We start from the raw sequence: 17,176 nt of genomic DNA, 5'->3' as shown, positions 1-17,176 counted from the left end.
CTGATCTGTAGTAACTCTCAAAATATCCTGTGCTAGTATTGATTGTTAATTCAGATTGTATTCACCACTCCCAGTTTAGTTTCTCATCATAGACCTTTCTGCCAGGCAACCCAGTTTTCTCTGGATGCATCCACACAGCAGAGTTTTGAACTGCCTTCTTCTAAATCCTTTTGGGTATTTCCCAAAGAAGGAGCCTTGCAACTGGCTGTGAATCTCTTAGCAAAAAAAAAATACAGACATAGAACAAAAGTGAAAAGCAAACATGCAATGAAGTTAGTGACAATTTAACTCAAGCATATGCTTCAAACCATATGTTCAAAATTATGCAAAAGAAAACAATGCCTGTTCTGCTTGTAGTTACATTTTGTTGATCTCAGAGGTTTGATAGTGATCTACAGCCAATATAAGAGGAAACAGAAGCAAAGACAGTGAGATATTCATAGACTCATAGAATGGTTTAGGTTGGAAGGGACCTTGAACATCATTTAGTTGCAACCCCTCTGCAATGGGCAGGGACACCTTCCGCTAGACCAGGCTGCTCAAGGCCTCACCCAATCCGGTCTTGAACACATCCAGGGAGGAGGCGTTCATGACCTCCCTGGACAACCTGTTTCAGTGTCTCACCTCCCTCACAGTAAAGAATTTCTTCCTAATATCCACTCTAAATCTTCCCTCCTCAAGCTTAAAACCTAAAGTTCCCTCTCATCCTATCACTACAAATCCTTGTAAAATACTCCAGTAAAGTATAGCAAGAAGGAGAGAATATCATACATCACTGAGGCAAATGAATCAAATCACTATCAACATTCTGTAGCTTTGAGACATTAAAAGAACAACCCCCAAAAAACTTCTTTTACTGCTGCTAGGAGTGTTAGACATATTGAAAGGAGTAGGGATCATTTATCTTTAGTTGAAAAGTCTTCTACAGTTTTTCAGATCTAACAACATTGTTCCTTGGAATCCTCTTGCCACAGAAAACCTGATGTGTTTTCTGCTCAGCAGCAATGTTTTTACTGCTGATGTTCCTTACATTGTTACCAAATTTGTGTGTGCTTACATATCTTAATAGTCCATTCCCTCACACGCTCTATAGCAGAGATAACAGTGGCTTGACCTAGCAAGCTAGCTCCTCCAGACTAGAAGACCTTTGAAAAAAATTATGAATCAAACACAAGTCTGTTGTTCTAAATATTTATATGAACACAGCTTTTCTAAGACCTACAGCAGAAACCATGAAGGAGCATAGGAACAGTCAGCTAAAATTGCACACAGCAGAGCAAACACATTAATTGGTTATGGAAGTGTGATCAGCTGTTGACATTAGTTTAAAAACAAAGGCAATACTCTGAAGCAAGCATGGAGCTCTGTCAATATTAAACAGTGCTATGACAAATACCTGCACCAAACTTACGGCATGAAGGCAGCTTCTTCCATAATGCCAGGAATTGAATCTGCAGAGTTTGATATGAGTCTTGACAGCACTGAAATTAACTTCAAGTTCTAGCTTTAGCATCACTATATCTAGAATTTCTTCCTAGAGGCTTTATTTATATCAGAAAATGTAAGAAAACAGTTATTCGTTATTTGAATCCTAACATTTGCTTCTCAAGTTTGATAGGAATTCTGTAAACTTTCAATTGTGTTTCACCTGTACTTACAACACATTCATTAAATAGATTCATAGAATGTTTTGGGTTGGAAGGGACCTTAAAGATCATTTAGTTCCAGCTCCTACCATGGGCAGGGACGCCTCCCACCAGCCCAGGTTGCTCAGGGCCTCATCCAGCCTGGCCTTGAGCACCTCCAGGGAGGGAGCACCCACAGCCTCCCTGGGCAACCTGTTCTAGTGTCTCACCACCCTCATGATAAAGAATTTCTTCCTAATATCCAGTCAAAATTTGTCCTCCTTAAGCTTCAATCCATTCCTCCTCATGCCACCACTATAAGCCCTTGTGAAAAGTCGCTCCCTCCCTGGCCCTGGAAGGCCACTTGAGGTCTCCCCAGAGCCCTCAAGGTGCTCCATCTCTCTGATCATCTTCATGGCCCTGCTTCTGCAATGATAGCAGAAGCTGAAAAATATATTTGGGTTAAGAAAATCCAAGGGAGGAGAGAGGCTGTTTGTGGGGAGGGACACTCAAGTAGCTCTTATAATGCTTTTAAATTTTACTTGTCACCTTCACAGTAAGATTTTATTTTTTTCTCAGCATGTTGCAATGCAGAAAGACCAAAGCAAAATGCACATAGGCTTGGTGACTGGCATCATCATTATCAGAAGATGCCAGAGGGATGACACATAACCCTATCAACCAAGTCATGCAGGCTCCACCAAGTTCAGAAAAAAAGAGCCCCTGGTTTTCAGATCATCTCTGCAACATTCCTTCTGGTGTAGATTAGTGTATCTCTAAACAAAGCAGTGGAATATTATCACATGTTCAGTATGGATCTCCTTTTTTCTTTTGCTATAAGAGCAATTCTGCAGATTGATGATTTTGTTCCCCCCTCCTTTAGCATGCACTAAAATAGCCAGCTACAAAATATTTTCCTTAATTAAAGCAATAAACCAGGGCAGTAGAAGAAAAGTTACAAATAGTTCTCTTTGAACTCAGATGCCTCTAGTTCAGTGGGGACAGTTTGCATGATCTTTTCTGTGTCAACATTCCACATGCATATTCTCTCTATCAACTGCAGAAGCAACTGTTCCCAGATAAACAGGATGACACCAATGCTGTGTATCCCTTTTTAAACAGCTCACTGTGCCTGCATCTGGATATTGCACTTAGACTTCTTCATATCCCAAACAATGTAGGAACCTGATTCTATTTTCACTCAAGTCAGTCCTACAGAAGTAATTTTGTAGCAGTCTGCCAATTCTGTCAGTAGAAAAAATGTTTTTCAATGACTTTTTTTTTCCAGTTTATGAAAAAAAAAGACACGAAACAACAACTTTTTTAAAAGAAAAGGGAAATTCACTTATATAGAAATAAACAGATAAAAAAGAGACAGATGACGTTGTGTAACCAAGAATTCCAACCTCTTGGTTGAAAACCACAACATTTAGGTTTGCAGTCTGCTCTCCGCCACAAGGCTACTTCTACCTAACGTCTCAAGCCCTCAGGTTGGAAGGTCTTTTCACTGGATTACATTTGCTATATAGCACTTCTGTGACACAAGTCTCATGGAAATGTCCAAATAATCTTCAGAACGTGTCAACAAAAAGGATTTTTCTATTTTAAAACATTATATAAAAAGAAACAAAAACATTTCCTGACTGCCTTCAGCAGAAGAAAGAAGAGAAGCTCAAATATTCTGTGAAGATACAGGTCACACAGAACCCCAGACTGCCTTGTCAGTTTGAGTGCTTCTGTTTCAACAAGTATCTTACTTCTTCCTTGGTGTTTTAGGGGAGAGACGAATACTGGTGACAACACAAGAGACAAAGTTATGCTTATGGGTTTGTTTGGGGTTTCTTTTTTATTTAGACATGAACAATACCAGCAATTCTGAAAATGTCTCTATAAAATTATTCTCAGGAGATACACATCACACTTGCAGGCCTGGGGAGTGCTGGGAGAAGGCTGTGCACATCACAAAAGCTGTATACAGAATTCTGTCCTCAAAAAAATAAATCTGAGTTTGTCTGATTCTCACAGACCGGGCCTGAGTCTTCTTTCAGCTGCAGCAGATTGACATTGGCCTTGTTCCATTGGTGCCATTGACATGATTTCTAACTCACACTGTTGTTGCAGGGCTATCTAAAAGTGGCCTTTTTTTGCACTATAAAACTGCCACTGCACATGTATGAGCTGTTATCTTTGTAGGCATTTGGAGGAAAGAACTGGCTAGGGACAGAGATCGTACTGTGGTCTCAGTTCTTGATGTGGTACCCCACAAATTTATGCTGACACAATGCAGTGATTGTAGAACATCTTGTCAGGAAGCACACCATCTGTTTTCTGCCTCTGCTTTTCTATAAATAACAGACTTCAGTTTCCACGGGTGCCAGGCTAGCATTTTGCAATATATCCTTCCAGCTCTTTAAAATTCCTCCTGACCATCTGGGAATTTCCTGCTCTGCCACACAGGTTTATCTGGGCAGAGCTATGGTCTAGCTTGCAGCATCAAGAAATCCCCTTACTTACCTTAAGGCAGAGGTGTTTTGAAGTAGATCTGTCTAAGAAAACAGCACCAAAAAGTAGACCTGGAAATTCTGCCACTCCTGAAAGAGCCAGGGGAAGGAGGGGATGAGAGGTCAGCCTCAGCTGGGTGGGCCAGAGGTTGGGAAATGCCCTTTCCTGGACAGGAAGTGAGCTTAGATTCTTACCACTGATTTACTGTGAGCAGCATTGGGCCAAGTTTCACAGGAATTCATTAGCATCACACTCTGGGTGAGAGAGAGAGTTGAGAGACTTTTTCTTTTCCCCTTCAGTTTTGAATCCTCTCGAGGCTATCTAATAATAATGCTTTGAGTTTGTGGAATGTGTTGAAAACCTCATTTGGGTTTATTTCCCCATAGGAAATGACTATTTTTTCTAGTCATTCTTTTTGATAAGGGCTCATGCTAGCAACACCTGAAAGGCATGGGAGCAGTACCAGACTAAGCCTGGTAGAAGCAAACCCAAAATTAATATCCACTCTGACAGAAAAAGCACAGAGCAGCTCTGACTTAGGCTGTGAAGTTGTCTCATAATACAAAGCACTATTCAAAAATAATCTTGCTGCACCTTGGCTTGTCGAAGGATTTTGCTCTGGAAAACATGCCAGCACTCACAACCACGCCGACATAACTAACACTGAGGTGACATCTTTAAACTTAAAGATTAAAAAGGGAAAATTACCCTAAAGCACATTTGCAGTGTTCCAGCAGAGTGAGTTATTGCCCAGGGCTAGTCTTAGTGATAAAAGATTAAAGAATTTTGATTGCAGTTTCAGGAGCTCTGCATTATTTAGGTAGCAAAATAATGGATAGAAATGTTGAAGTAGTCTTTAAAAACGCAGAAAGCCTAAGAGGATGCTACACGTGGTTCGTATTTTACAAATCAGGAATTCATATCATATCTTCATGCCCTTAAGACTGCAAGGAAAACAATTTCAGTCTTACTCAATTCTGCTTCTAGGAAATACCCCAGGGGGTCAGCAGACAAATTGCTAGATGTTTGAGAGGTATGTGGGAGTGTTAAGTCCTGGATCGAGGGAAATGTTTTTGGGGTGGTTTTTTCATTTGGTTTGGGCCTTGGGTTTTGGTTGCTTGTTTGTTTGGTTTGTTTTTTCCCATAGGGCTTATAATGCAGTTTTCTGGGGAGAACACTGGTCAGCATTAAGGTAGAAAGTAACAGCTGCTGCTGTTTTTAACAACTGCTGCTTTCTTTGCCTCACTGGTCTAACGTTAAAGAAAAACAATCAATAGCCCTAGCTTTAAGAACCTGAATTCCAGAAACATTCTTCTCTTTCTCTTTGTGATTAATTTTACAACACTTTGTAATGCTGGCACATCTATTTCAACTTAGAAATGTGTGTATATATGTGTGTGTGTATGTGTATATATACACATATATGTACCTATAAATATGTACATTAACTAAACACTTAAATACATAATTTATTCATTCATTCACTGTTCACATGACAATAATGGAATATTTTTATGTTTTAAAGAGTTATTAGTGCTCAGCACAGCATGTGTGGTAGTGGTTATTGTGCATGTGACCCTATAAACCCCTAGGTGAATTGTGCAAGCAATTCACCTCTTTTGATGCTCTGAATGGTTGTGACATTGTTCTTTGTAGGAAGGCTTCTACGAGAAGCCTTTGGACTTCCCATTCTCATCCACTTATCCAAAAGTATAAAATAGATGTGTCCCTGTTTAGACTAACAGAGCAATTTCCACTTGATTCTACCTCCTGTTGAAGTCTACTGAAAAGCAGCCACTTGCTTGTGGTAGCACTCTCCAGTGGTGAAATGAAAACAACTTTTTTAACTAGGGGTGAAGCCTGTAATGAGCTAGATATTTCCTGGAAAGTTCAGAGTATCATCAACTCCAAACAGAACCCTTGTTTGGGTCCTTAAATCTTGCAAAACCTAAAGTTGGCCAGTTTGGGCAAATGCCTTTCTAGCATTTCTGGCCTCCACTTCATCACAGACTCTCTGGGGTGCTTGCTTGATGCTAGTTTGTTTCGTCACTTAATGCTCAAGTATATGAAGCAAACACAATTACTTTTGATGTTGTCCTTGACAGGCGTGAGAGTGTTCCTGGTAGGAAAGTGATGCATTGGTGATCACCTGCACCCCCACACATTGCAGTCTGATTCTACTGAACATTTCAGCTGGGAGGTGTCTGCGTTTCAGACACTTTGATAACCAGCAAAATGTGGCGAGTTCATGGGTTCTTCATTAAAAACATGTGCTAAGCATTTTCTTTATTCTTCTTAAATTATGGAAAATACTTTTGGTGGGTTTTGTTGCTGCTGGTTTTGGTTGGTGGATTGGTTAGATTGGGTTTTTTAAATTAAAACAGTGTTATTTTAAATAAAGTTTTCCCCAGCAATTGTGAATTTTTCTACAGCAGACTGACACTGTTGAAATACAGAGTACCGTGCTTGCAGAGCCACAGGGCCAGTAGATGCTTCACAGCCACATTGTTCAGGGCATTTTACTGAACAGAGTACTGGACACCAGAGTAATTTTTCAGGTTTTTCTGTCTCTGCAGAAGTAGTTATCTTGTTGTGTGTGCTGTAATGGCACATTGATATGTTTGGCAGCACACAAATTTATGGATTGCAACCACCTTCCAGTCAGACTTTTAATGAAAGTCTTCTATCAACCTGAAAGGAACAGACTTCTTGCTCTGAAACACCACCCCCACCTCTTAGCTTATATTTTGCCTTTCCAGCCTTTCTCCAGATCACTTAACATTTTCCCTGAGGTGACCCTTTCCAATAGTCTGCAGATACAATTAATCTTCAGTTTCCTTGGGAGTCACCTATCCCATAACTACTCTATGGAAATGCTTTATGGTTAAAATGAAAAGTATCACTTGAGAAAGCTTATTGCATTTACAATTTACCCAACCCACAAACTCATCACAGATATTTCACAGTTTACCCAAGCATTCTATTGGATCTTTAGAGCAGTGTATGTAAGTATGCAATGAGGTGAAAGCATTGTGCCAGTGAGGGGAGATGCAGAAACTCCACTGATAGCTTAGTTTCAGGCAAGCCAGTGGAGTGGGGAAAAGAGTCAGCTTTCTCAGCAAAACTCACCTAATGAGGATTTGAAATTGCTCATTCAACAGGATACTTCTCAGTTGCAGATGGAGACATGTGTCATATCTTTGTACAGTGACTGCCACCAAACTATAAAACTTGCCCTTTTCACTGATGGATATTGAATCCATCCTGCTGCAATCATCCTTCACCTTTAATGATCACCCTTTGGTACTTGGCAAACTCCTCTTGCCTTGTGTGCCTCTGCAAATACAGCTGTCTTGTTCATGCTTCCCTGCATAAAACTCCAGTATTGTAACAGGTACAAATCATTCTTCAACAACTGACACGAAGGCAGAGGCCGTAACGGTTGAGCTGTACGATGTCATGGAGGTAAACCATGTCAGGAGAATATACAAAAGGGTATTTATTGCAACAGCCAGGATTCTTGGAAAAGCCAAGAGATCAAACTGGATCATTCAAGAAAAATGTGAAGAGAAACAACCTTAATCATCACCTCTAGTTAACAGGCTGAAGTGATAAAGAATTTTGCAGTCCATATCTCCTCCGCACAAAAATAGCAACACAGAAAAACTTTCTAGCAGAGCATTGATGGCCTTTCCCATTAACAGGATAGAAGTGCCACAGGAGAGATAGGTGGCCCTTGACCATTTATCTCTACCATAGTAAGTCACACACAGAGTGAAGTATGGAGTTTTAGCCAAGGAACAAAGGGGAATAGTTCATTCAGGAAGAGATTAGGTCACCTCTTTGAGCAAGTTTCCCTCTAAGCAGATCCTCAAAATTCCAGGCACAGCACCAAAAGCATCACGGTTTGGGGGCTGCCTGTTACTGTGTTGACTTGCTGATGTGGCCTAGAAGGCCACAGGAACTTCCTGATGAGTTAAGACTTCAGAAGGTAAATATATAAGCATGACAGGAATGAATAATACTTAAATGATAATGGCAGTGATCCTAAATCCTCATTTAATCTACATTTATCTACGTACAAATGCCCAGGTTTCAGAGGCTGCAATGGGCTTCTTCAGGTTGCACATAATGTGCTTCTGTGACATTTCAGAACGTCCAATCGTTTCTACACAGGTGTTTCATTCACAATACCAGGGCTTTAGGAGAACTAGTGCTCTGAGAATGTTCTGAAGGTCCTTGCCTTCCTGCAACACAAACTCGGGAGAAAGGATGGGCACGTAAAGGAGACTGCTCACCCTCACTGCTACCGAGCTGATGGGAGTGTCTTTAAAAAGAGATTTATTTAATACACTTCTCTTTCCTGCAAAATACTTCTGCATCAGAACTAAAACTCCCAGAAGATAATTATTGCTGAAGGCATTCCAAGCTGAACAGAGAAACGTGAAAATTAGCACATTCCAATAGAGCCAGAGGTGGTTTAATCCAAATTTAAAATTCATTCCACACAATGCTTAGCAAAAACATTTAAAAATCATCATTTAACAGCAACTGTATTATTTTTTCCTAAATCCCCACTGTTCAAGACTGTATTTGCAGATGAGTTCAGAAAGAAAAACACTTTTATAAACATAGGCTGACAACTTTAAAACATTCATAAATAATATGATCCAAAGGGCAGGCAAATCTACCACCACCCTGAAGATGAATGTAAAATCATCTCCAGAGACTGTAGCAGAACTGCTGCTTTGATTCTTTTGGGTATTTAAATGTGTTCCATGGATTTGGAGTGTACTAAAGGTTGAATACAGATCCACAGACACACAGACTGCATCAGGCTGGAAGGGACCATCAAAGGTCATCTTATGCAACCTCCAGCAGTGAGCAGGGGCACCTCCAACTAGACCGGGCAGACCCAGGGCCACATCAAGTCTGATCTTGAATGTCTTCAGGAATGGGGCCTCAACCATATGCCTGGGCAGCCTCCTCCAGTATTCAATCACTCTCATTGTAAAGAATGTCCTCCTTATGTCCAACCCAAATCCACACTGCTCCAGTTTCAAACCATTGCCCCATATCCTATCCCTACAGGCCCTTCTAAACAGTCCTTCTCCAGCCTTCCTGTAGGTCTCCTTCAGATATCGAAATGTAGTTGGGGGGTCTCCCCAGAGCCTTCTCTGCAGGCTGACCAGCCCAAATTCTTTCAGCCTGTCTTCACAGGGGAAGTGATCTAGCCCTCTGATCATCTTTTACTACATCTCAAAATAATAAATTCACACACTAAGAATTTTTTTTTTTCACCTACAGTCAGGAAGAAAGGACTCTGCTTTGAAGGCTGGAGAACCTTCCATAAGGACTAAGAGCTTGTAGTAATGTTTGAAATGGTGGGCAGGACCACTCAAGTGACGCCAGTACTTTTCTTCTGGAAACTGCCCAAGCCCCCTCTGCAGGCTTGGGGTAGTATGGATCCCAGATGAGGAAACTAAAATCCTGACCTGCTAACCAATGTTATCCCTAAGACACGAGTTTTGTAACATAGATAGGATCTTTCAGGAAAATCCTCTTGCACACAGAAAGCCTTAAAAGGAGGTTTAGATGTGAAAGAAGGCAGGGTCAGTCTATAAATGGCCTATCAGCCTGCAGCAGAATTCATTTTTAGATTCCAAATTGATTAACACCTATCTGATTGTCTATGTTCTAGTGTGAAAGAAGCCATGCTGTCAAAATGAGACACATTACCTTCTAAGGTTGTCTGCTCATACTCCTAGTTGTCTCCCACAGTTCTTGCCTTAATTTCCTGGCAGAGATGCCTAGAGCTTATCCTATCTCTAGGGTAATCTCTAAAGCCTATTTGCCTGCATGGTACAGAAGGAGTAGAATAGAGTCAGAAGGGAATTGTGCCAACTGGAACAAGTGGATTTTGGTTGTTCCCCTACATTCCTGTTGCAGAAAGAACATCCTCTACATTACGTGCAACAAGACAATTAGACAAAACACAACAAATGGCAAGAATTTACTCCAACAAATAAAAGGCCTGATGAAAAATTGTAACTGTAAAGTTATGCCAAGTCCTATTAAATAAGCAGATGCCCTACATGCCCAATGGACAATCAGGTTTGTCTTGCAATGTATGCACAAGAAAGGACAGAAACACGTCTGGGATGGGGAGTACAAAGTTCCGGTATTTCTTTCCAGGATAGATGAAAATTCTTGCTGGTTCCTAACCAAGGTAATGAAAAGCAAAGCCTGATTCCTGTGCTTGAGCATTAAAGAAAACATAGTACAAACCTCCACCAAATTGTGACATTTTAAGTTACCCTTCCAAGTGAACGTTCACCACCCTGGTGTTTCATTAAAACAACAACAAAAAAGCAGATGTGGTTACACAAGAATAACTTTCTGTTAAAATACAGCTTGTTTCATAAGAAAAATAATTCTATGAAATCTAAAACTATTTCAATTTCCTTTTCCTGATCAAACTTCAAGCCCTTAACAAGAGAGGAAATCCTTATGCTACTGGGAAGATTTTTACACCAGGGCTGTTTATTCAAGACACTTGAGCTGCTGGTGCTGAAAATGAGGTTCAGAAAACAGCCAAACCCATGATACCGGTTCTAGAAGGTCCTCACTTGCTAGCTCTTCCTTCTTTGCACCTTATTGCAAATACAGAGGAGGACTGAACTAAGCTAAACTGCAAATTGAGTAGAATACATCTAGGTTAAAGTACCTTCACCTTTCAGAATGTGCTTGCCAAAAAATCATACAAGTGACCCAAATTTTTGCCCACAGCAAAGCCAATTCTGTCCTGGGTATCTCTGGGTTTTAGCCAGAAGTTTGGGTGGGATGATGCAGGCCTAAAATACCCAGCTCTGTAGTTTTCCCACATGGACTCTGGTGTGGGGTTTTCTTTCTGACAAGGCACCCAGCACTGTGAAGCAGAGATTGTTTCCAAACCACAGAAGGGAATGGAAATAATGAATTCTCAGCACCCTCAGAATGACACACCATTTACTTAACATCTATTTAATTTAGAAAAGCTCTTAGTGCTCTGAATGAGATCTCCCACTGGGCATGTTGGTTGGACAGTTCTGATGACTAATAAATGTGATATTTTATTGTTACCAGAAAGTTCCTAATTACAGTTGTCATCACTGAAAATAAACACAGTCAGGTTCTACTGCACGTTATGATAAAGTCTTCTGTTCAAGCATGGGAAATATTTTGTAAAGTAATTGCTGGCCAAATGTGGCAAGATGAGACTATTCCTCAGTCTACTTCTCTGATTCTTCTGCTTCTTAAAGAAAACATCATTGCCAAATAGGTTATCCCCCAGTAATGTTAAGCTTTCAGGCATCTCCACATTTGAACTCTTGCCTGTTTCCTGTGGGTACCTCAGAATGACACAGGGACTTCGGCACTTTGATTCATAAAGCTTGGAGATAAAGACACATTGTTCTCATCTTCAATAAACCATATGAAATCCAAGGCAAAATCCAACCACATAATCATATTAGCATTTCATTGCAGTGCTAGGACCTGCTGGTAAAGACAGCAGAGAGGGGCAGACTTTCAACGGAGACACAGTGACAGACACAGGTCTTTCCAAAAGCCATGTTTCTTCTGCACAATGACTAGTCCCTCTCAAACCCGAGATTCCTTACATATTTGAAACCCAACTAAACTCTTGCAACGTTACTTCTGCAAGTAATGAAGTCAAAGAGCATAGAGAATGAAATAGACAAATAATTTATCAAAACTATGGTAAGAATAAACTTTAAAGTACACTAAAGCAAACTATCAAATAACTACAGGTATCCCAGAAAAAAATGACTTATCATTTCTTTCTTCAGTGACCAAATTTGGCTCATCAGTTTACACTGCTTCTGTTTATAGCTTGTGACAGCAGAGGCACTTTGAAGGGAAAGAGAAGTGTGTTGAAGCTTCTTTATTTGGTTTATGTGTAGTGGTGTCATCAATATTTGCAGAGAAAAGGGGGAAAGAAATCTGGCTGCCCAGAATGACTTAGTGCTGGCTTCTACAAGTATCCTGCTAGTGAGCGTTCATTTTAAACCTTTATGGTATTCTGCTGAGGCAGTGGACAGAAAAAAAATGAGTGGACATGTAAAACTCACTTATGACTGCAATAACCATTATTATTACCAGTTAGTCTGAGGGATAGGTATATGAAACACTCATCAATACAGCTACCCTGAGTCCTTTGATACTCCAAGCTTAGCAAGCTGACTAGCAGAGAGCTCCCAAGCAAGACATGATGATAACATTTCATGTAACTCCTCTTTGGCAATATTTAGACACTGCAATTAAATACCAAGCAGTATCATATGTGCCAGTCAGTTAATGCAAGAAAGAAAATGTGATGAACTGTTTGTTTGGAAGTATTAGTATAAACATATTGCAGAAATGAAACCCAAGCTTAAACAATGGGGAAAGTTATCCGGTAATAAAATAAACAGTTCTAGGAAAATCTCTGAAAATGTTTACTAAGTCATCTTCTTCTGAGCAGTATCTGCACAGAGCATTTTGCCATGTCCCTGGTTTGCCAACCAATCCCAGTTATGCTGACTGGAGATATGGTAACGGACAAGGCTGGGACTTTACTGACGGTAATTGGCTCCCCAGACTTTGATTTACAATCAAGCTTGTAGGTCATCAAAGAAAACTTTTGGCTTCAAGCATTAAAAAGTTGCCTTTTTGGAAAAATAAAATACGTGTTTTCCTTCTAAACATCTGCCAGTTTGGATATAAATGCAAAATACTTTTGAATTAAAATACTGCAAAGTCAATCAAACCATGATCCTTCCCAACTTTCTTAATAAATACTTCTTCAGTGTTGCAGGCCAGAATTTGTGCTGAGAAAATAGTTGGCCCTGTCAAACTCTGCCTGTGTACATTTTTAATGAGAGTCACATGCATTAGTCGAGGTAATAAACACTTCATGTAAGTCAGAATATATCTCAGACTCTTAAATGTTATTTCCTTTCATAATTATTCACATCCAGTCATAGACCTATAGCCGCTAATTATTCGTTACGTCACAGCAGGTGCATTGTAAAACGCTGCTTACAGCAGCAGCTCCTATATCTGATACTGAAAATCTAGGAAGAAGAACAAATGCAGAGTACTAAAATGAGATGCAAGATGTCTACATTGTACATCTGCTACACTTAAGCATTATGCTTGTTTTGAAAGGAAGTAAGTTGTAGCTGAGATGTTTTGTAATGGCAATTGCAACAATGCAAATCAGTATTCAGAGATGCTATAATGGAGCTGCATCAGCCTCATTTGTTCAGAGTGAACCACACTCCAACCCACAGAGAAATGAGTCCTTTCATTCCAGGGAAAACTGACACATGGGAATACGTGCACAATCCCAGTTTTATGTAAACCCCAGGGAGCAGAGGGTTGGGGTCTGGGAAGGAAAGGAGGAGGCGGGCACTTCTGCCCGGAGCCAGCTTTACAATCACTGCAGAAGGAAACACTCCTCGGATATAAACTCCTTTCATTGGACTTCCTACCTGTTTAATCACTTCCTTCCAAAGTGTGAGAGGACTAACCCTAACCCAGACATTCACACTCCAGAGACTCGTATTTCTTCGTGTTCAGTTCACAGCGAAAGAGTGATCTTAGTTCAGTCTCTAGTGGACAAACACAGAATAAGTGATGTCTTACAAGCATGATGCAGCAGGCAATTTGCTCAAGGAAAATTATGTGTGAATGAACACAGATAACAGTTTCCCTCTTTTTAGTGCTTGTCTCAGCCTCCCAAGGTACAGTGAAACAATTTCTTAAGAAAGGCATTCCTCTGCAAAAGACATCTTATTTTCAGCTTATATTCCCCAAAGCAGAGCAAGATATTAAAAAATGAGGAAAGTGGTCAAAAAAGAAATGCTTGATTATACTTTGGTTTTTAGTCACATGTTGGCTGGACAGAGTCATTTCAAAGAGCACAATTAATTTAACAAAAAACCAGGAAATCCCCTCTAAAGAGTTTAGTAGGGTTAGAGGGATGGGGATGGCTCTCTGTGCATTTTAACACAATTCAGTCTTGTATAATATCTGGATGAAATAAAAATTGTACCTGAGCTAGGTAACAGTAACTATGCAACACAACAGATTAGCCCATCTAGTAGAGCTTTCACTAATTGTTCTTGATATTCATTCCTAGTATGAACTTGTGTTAGAGTTAAATCATGTCTCTCTCAAATGCAGCATTTTTCTTATGCCATCTTATGTGACTAGTTGCATCACTCAGTTGCTCAACTCTCTCAGTTATGCCAGGTCAAAATGCCAGTGTGAGAATGGGAGCATTATAAATAACTATATATAGACACTGTTTATTTATTTTTGCTGGTCAGCTCTCCCAAAGCATTTTCATTACCAAGGCACAGGCAAGATCCTGCAATGTATGTAATTTCACACAAGCAAACAATCCTGTTAAGGTGAATGGAACTGCTCATAGGAGTGAAACCATTCAGATATTTAAGTCTTTTCAGGCACAAACTTGAGGTCATACAAAAAATACCAAAAAGTTCAGGACAGACTTTGAGCTGTTGCACAAATTCTTAAAAATAATTACTTCTGCTAAGTTGCTGCACCACCTTCAAACCCATTTTCCCCTTTCCATGAAAGAAGGCACATACACACATACAAATTAAAACAGGCTGTTTCAAGTCCAGTGCAATCTACACAACTAAAAAGTTTTATTGTGAGGTTTTGAGGAGTGTGAATGCCTATATACTTTCTTCTTTCCTTCTTTCTTTCCAGCAATTAGCTGGGTAGAATAGCATTACAAATCTAATTATGGAGGAACAATGATATTCTTAACCAGGGCCTTTAAATGCTGGGGTTTTTTAAATGCTCCCTTTGGCTGTCAGAGTAGCAGGTATCCTGCATGGCATCTGATCTGATGCTGTGAACTCTGAGTATGGAATAGGAATACTAAATGAGTTCTGTCATTAGAGTCTCTGGAGGATTTTGCTGCTCTCTGTCTCACAAACATCCATACTCTCTTGAGATAAAGCTTTTAAGAAGTTGCATCTTTTAGTAATGTGAAGAAAATTCTGCTCCCAAGAGAAATGTCACTGAGTGCCCTGTAGCTGAAACATTTCTCCTCTACACAGCCACAAACTAGATCAATCTTTATTACCTCCATTCTCACAGAAACTAATGAGAACTTTGAACAGCATAAGCACCACCAAAAAAAAATAAAAATAAATCCAGTTAGAAATGAAAACAAGAAACACTTACTTTTTGCAGCCACTGAGTGTAATTTTCCATCACATGTTCCAGATGTTGCAGTTTCTGGGAAGAGAAATCCTGTTCCACGTGAGGAGCATCTCTCTGAAGAGCGTTTGTGTTGTACTGGTCTGTTGTGCTTTCACGACAGCTGCCGTCCTGCTCTGGCAGAATGAACGTGTAGGTGCACTGCCCATGCTGGATCCGGTTAAATCTTCTCCCACTGCCTTCTGGACCCCGGCGCTGGTTGCTGCAGCCTACATGAGCAAGAGTCGCTGCCAGGAAAGCAAAGGAAAGGAGAACTGACATGTTATTGTTACTTTCCTTTCCTACTGTAAGAAAAACTTTTTCTTCCTCTTTCTTTCAATTTGTTCTTAATTTCCTTTGAGGTCTTTGGAGAAAGGACTGGAGAATCACACTTGTGTGCTCAAGCTTGCACAAACTCTTAATTCTGTAATTTCACCGCACGGAGAGCTTCTTTAGTTAAAATTGGGAATATTTATTGCATAGTAGCTAAGATTTATTGTTTCCTCCCTGTTACAGTCCAGCATGTAGCCTGCTTTAGTCAGCTGCATATGCATATCCCAGTCTCTTTCCCCTACACTATCTGCTGCAGAACTGCTATTTTCTCTCAGACTTCAGTGAGTTTTATTAAGGTTGCACTTTCAAGCCAAGCTGGAAGCAAGCAGCCTTTCACAAGATGACTTGACAGGAATGCGTGTATGAGTGCGCCCCTATGCTGAGGATGGCTGATGGCTTGGTGCAGAGGGATCATCTTACAAACTGGCTGGATGCATGACCTCAGTCGTGCGTGGCTCTCCAGCCCCTATTGCACACAACTGCTGAGGGCTTTTGATGAATTCACAGAAGTTTAATAAGTACTGCAGTCCACCTTAATACACGTCATACGTTCACACTGCCCTATTAAAATGTAGATAAAGTGTAGAAGTTTGTTGTAATCCCTCTGTAAATATACAAAGCACTGAAATTAAAAATACTTTCAGTTCTGTGCTGCTCAGTATCTAGTAAAGAATTCTAAGTTGGGCAAATGACACTTATGGGAAAAAAAGTGACTTTTAACCCTCACATGCTTTAGCTATTTTTTAAAGACAGCTCTTTTTCTTCATCAGAGTTTAGAGAGAGGGGGTTTTACAGCATGAATTAAGGCTGCCAAATAGAAATGGGAAATGACAGTTCAGAAGGATAATAGTTTTCTAGGTTTGGTCTGTAAACTAAGGTAACTAATGATAAAATGGTGAGAGAAGGCAGCTGAACGATTCCAGACTGTTGTTGAGATTATTGAGCAGTTATCACAATGCAAAACACTCCTTCCAATTTACAGCTCTGAATGGGCTATACAGGCACCTCTCATTATATGCAGAAATTTTCTAGAGGGCCACTTCCTCAGAAAAAGATTGTGGTAACTATTTAAGAAGCTACCTTATACTTACATGCTGCCTTTGATATTTGCTAGAGACAAGACCAAGATGCACCCATTAGAAACAGGATTGGAATATTGATGAAATTCAGAGGCATTTTGATCTGCATTCCTGCTCCAGTATTCGTTGTTGGTATCTATCGGTCAATAACTGTGCAGACCACTCTGCACAAGCAGTCTTTTCAACAGCAACAGTGCAACACTTAAAAACAGCCTGCAAGGTTTTTACCCACAAGGAAAGCTGCTCGCAAGAATACTAAGTGCAAGCACCTTCAGTGCTCATGCAGTTGCCACTCATATCAAACCTAAAATTTCACTCTATTACGACTGTCTGGAATATTTAGCTGGGTATCTA

General features: G+C 40.2%; 1 protein-coding gene across 1 annotated transcript in view; it reads right to left on the bottom strand.

The window, feature by feature from the left end:
* The window catches only part of ANGPT1 (angiopoietin 1), a 130,197-nt gene extending 114,101 nt beyond the window's left edge, over positions 1-16,096 (bottom strand). Inside the window, exon 1 of the mRNA XM_009898190.2 lies at positions 15,396-16,096. Within this exon, the coding sequence (XP_009896492.1) occupies positions 15,396-15,692 (297 nt within the window). The 5' untranslated portion in view covers positions 15,693-16,096. The remainder of the gene's footprint in view (positions 1-15,395) is intronic.
* Positions 16,097-17,176: the final 1,080 nt, after the last annotated feature.

Source organism: Dryobates pubescens, chromosome 14, assembly GCF_014839835.1.
Source record: "Dryobates pubescens isolate bDryPub1 chromosome 14, bDryPub1.pri, whole genome shotgun sequence".
NCBI classification, from domain to species: Eukaryota; Metazoa; Chordata; class Aves; order Piciformes; family Picidae; genus Dryobates; species Dryobates pubescens.
Note: the sequence above shows the minus strand (reverse complement) of the source record. Positions and strands in the feature narration are given on the sequence as shown.